The following is a 2,700-nucleotide window of genomic DNA, read 5'->3' on the forward strand; positions in this document are numbered from 1 at the left end:
TGAGTGGTTCAAAACTAGCACAGTCATATTAATTTTTTTCTAAGACAGAGCAATTTTTCTTTTTTAAATAGTGTTGAATAAAATCTATATATCAGCCACAATGTTGAATGAAGGCACACAATAATGAAGCAGTGAGACTATAAACATCCAGAGTGCAAAAGGTTCATACTCATACACAACACACATTCAGAGTGAGAGTGAAATGAATTGCAAAATGAAATTTAAAAAAATTAAGAAAGACCTAAATGACCTAAAATAAAAATAAAAAAAGTATATAATTTTGTGTAGTATAAGTATATAATTTTGTTGATACTGCTTCAGGGGAATTGTTATATCATTTCATTAGAAAAAAAATTACACATTTACTGTTTTCCGTCCAAAAATAACAGCCCTTTTTTAAAGATGGGGATAGCCCACGGTTCTCCTGGTGTGCTTTCAGTTGTTTCATTGCAATAAGAATATGACATTTTTTGGCTTCATGATCCCAGCAAGGAAAGCAAAGCCTGTGATGAATCCCTTAAAAAGCTCACAATCATTTAATGTCTGTGAATTTCAGATTGCACTAACTTTTTATTGTTGTTTCTCATTCCTAACAGATCCAGGTGATTAAGATTGAGACGGAGGACAACAGAGAGACACGCTCAGCTAAAGATGCCCTTCTTCTGTGGTGTCAGATGAAAACAGCAGGGTAACATCTACGTATATACAGTATCTATCCCACAACTACCCATAACCAACCCAAAGACAATCATATTATATATATATATATATATATATATATACTACTGGTCAAAATAATAATTTGGAATAATTAAGGTATTCCAATGTTTTTAGAAGAAGTCTTATGCTCACCAAGGGTGCATTTATTTGATCAAAATACAGAAAAACAGTAATATTGTAAAATAATATTATAATTTGAAATAACTGTTTCTGTTTGAGTATATTTTAAAATGTAATTTATTCCCGTGATGGTAAAGCTGAATTTTCAACAGCTATCAATTTCACACGATCCTTCAGAAATAATTCTAATATGCCGATTAGCTGTTTAATTATCATTGTTGCTCATTTATCATTAATGGTTCTTATTATTATGAGTGTGGAAACAATTGTTGTGGAAATTGTGATACATTTTTTGGGGGGATTCTTTGATGAATAGAAAGTTGAAAAGAACAGCAAACTTCTATTTGAAATATAAATATCCTGTAATATTATAAATGTCTTAACTGTCACTTTTGATCAATTTCATGCATGGTTGCATCTTTTTTTTTTTGTATCTTATTTTTCCCAGTTTTTCGATTGGTAGTGTATCACAGTTTCACAAAAATATTACAACTGTTTTCAACATTCATGATAACAATAATGAATGTTTCTTGAGCAGCAAATCAGGTTTTCTTTTAGGCCTTTATAGAAATACACATGATCTTCCTGTACATCTTTCATGATGTTTCATGTGTTTTGCCCCAGGTATCCTGAGGTCAACATTCACAACTTCACCACCTGCTGGAGGGACGGCCTGGCTTTCAACGCTCTTATTCACAGGCACAGGTCAGCGGTCAGACAGACACACATCATACTGACAAGGCTTCCTTCCATTCACATCATTGATAGAGGCTGTTATGTGAGCCGATTTCTGCTTGTGTGTTTCACAGGCCTGATTTAATTGAATTCCACAAGCTGACCAGATCCAATGCAACACACAACCTCCAGCAAGCCTTTAACATCGCTGAACAGAGTCTCGGACTCACCAAGCTACTAGACCCTGAGGGTAACGAACAGCATTTTACTCTCACTATATACAGTCAACACAATGTGAACCTTTAAATGCACTAGTTGGGGCCCAGGTTTGATATTTTTTGATTTATTGATTCAGCTAAATAGCTGAATGATCACTCAAAACAATAACCATTTTCTCCCACCCAGATGTAAACACAGAAAATCCGGATGAGAAGTCCATCATCACTTATGTAGTTTCCTACTATCATTATTTCTCCAAAATGAAGGCACTTATTGTAGAAGGGAAGAGAGTTGGAAAGGTAGGGGGTGTTTTTGTGCATGTTTGATAGAGCTAAACCTCATTTAAATTAGGTTTAAAATGAGGTCCCCTCTCTTTTTTCTCTTTCTAGGTGCTGGACAATGCTATCGAAGCTGAGAAGATCATTCGCCGCTACGAGGCTTTAGCGTCCGACCTGTTAGAGTGGATTGAGAGAACCATTAGCATCATTAGCAACCAGAAGTTTGCAAACTCGCTATCGGGTGTTCAGCAACAGCTTCAAGCCTTTACCACCTACTGCACCATTGAGAAGCCTATCAAGTAAGAGAGAATAAATGAAACAGAGGTCTGAGTGTTGGCAGACGCTCCAAGACTGCCAGAAAAATACTCAAACTATGACTGTGAATCATCTGGTTCTTTCAACGCTTTCTTACGCTACCATTTAAGGGTACTAGTCACTGTATTGTTGGTCAAAGGTGTTCCTACCCTTGTGAAAAAGAGGTGCGCTTAGTTATATTGAATGTGCACTTGTATCGTACTTCAAATCTTAAAAGTATATTTAAAATAAAATGTGCTTGCAGATAATATTAATGAAATAAGGGGCCACTTAAGTGCACTTAATTAAAGAGAGAACGCTTTCACGACATTTTCTTAGCACACTTAAAGGGGTGGTTCACTGTTTTTTTTCTAGGCTTGATTGTGTTTATGGG

At 35.5% G+C, this 2,700-nt stretch overlaps 1 protein-coding gene across 1 annotated transcript in view; it reads left to right on the forward strand.

The window, feature by feature from the left end:
- LOC107758033 (spectrin beta chain, non-erythrocytic 4-like) overlaps window positions 1-2,700 on the forward strand; it is a gene marked incomplete at its 3' end in the record, with an annotated part of 62,896 nt that overhangs the window by 5,064 nt on the left and 55,132 nt on the right. The window contains exons 2-6 of the mRNA XM_016575675.1: window positions 597-688; window positions 1,465-1,545; window positions 1,650-1,765; window positions 1,921-2,033; window positions 2,124-2,311. Coding sequence (XP_016431161.1) covers window positions 597-688; window positions 1,465-1,545; window positions 1,650-1,765; window positions 1,921-2,033; window positions 2,124-2,311 — 590 coding nt within the window. The remainder of the gene's footprint in view (window positions 1-596; window positions 689-1,464; window positions 1,546-1,649; window positions 1,766-1,920; window positions 2,034-2,123; window positions 2,312-2,700) is intronic.

Source organism: Sinocyclocheilus rhinocerous, unplaced genomic scaffold (assembly GCF_001515625.1).
Source record: "Sinocyclocheilus rhinocerous isolate Xijiao unplaced genomic scaffold, SAMN03320098_v1.1 scaffold82, whole genome shotgun sequence".
NCBI lineage: Eukaryota > Metazoa > Chordata > Actinopteri > Cypriniformes > Cyprinidae > Sinocyclocheilus > Sinocyclocheilus rhinocerous.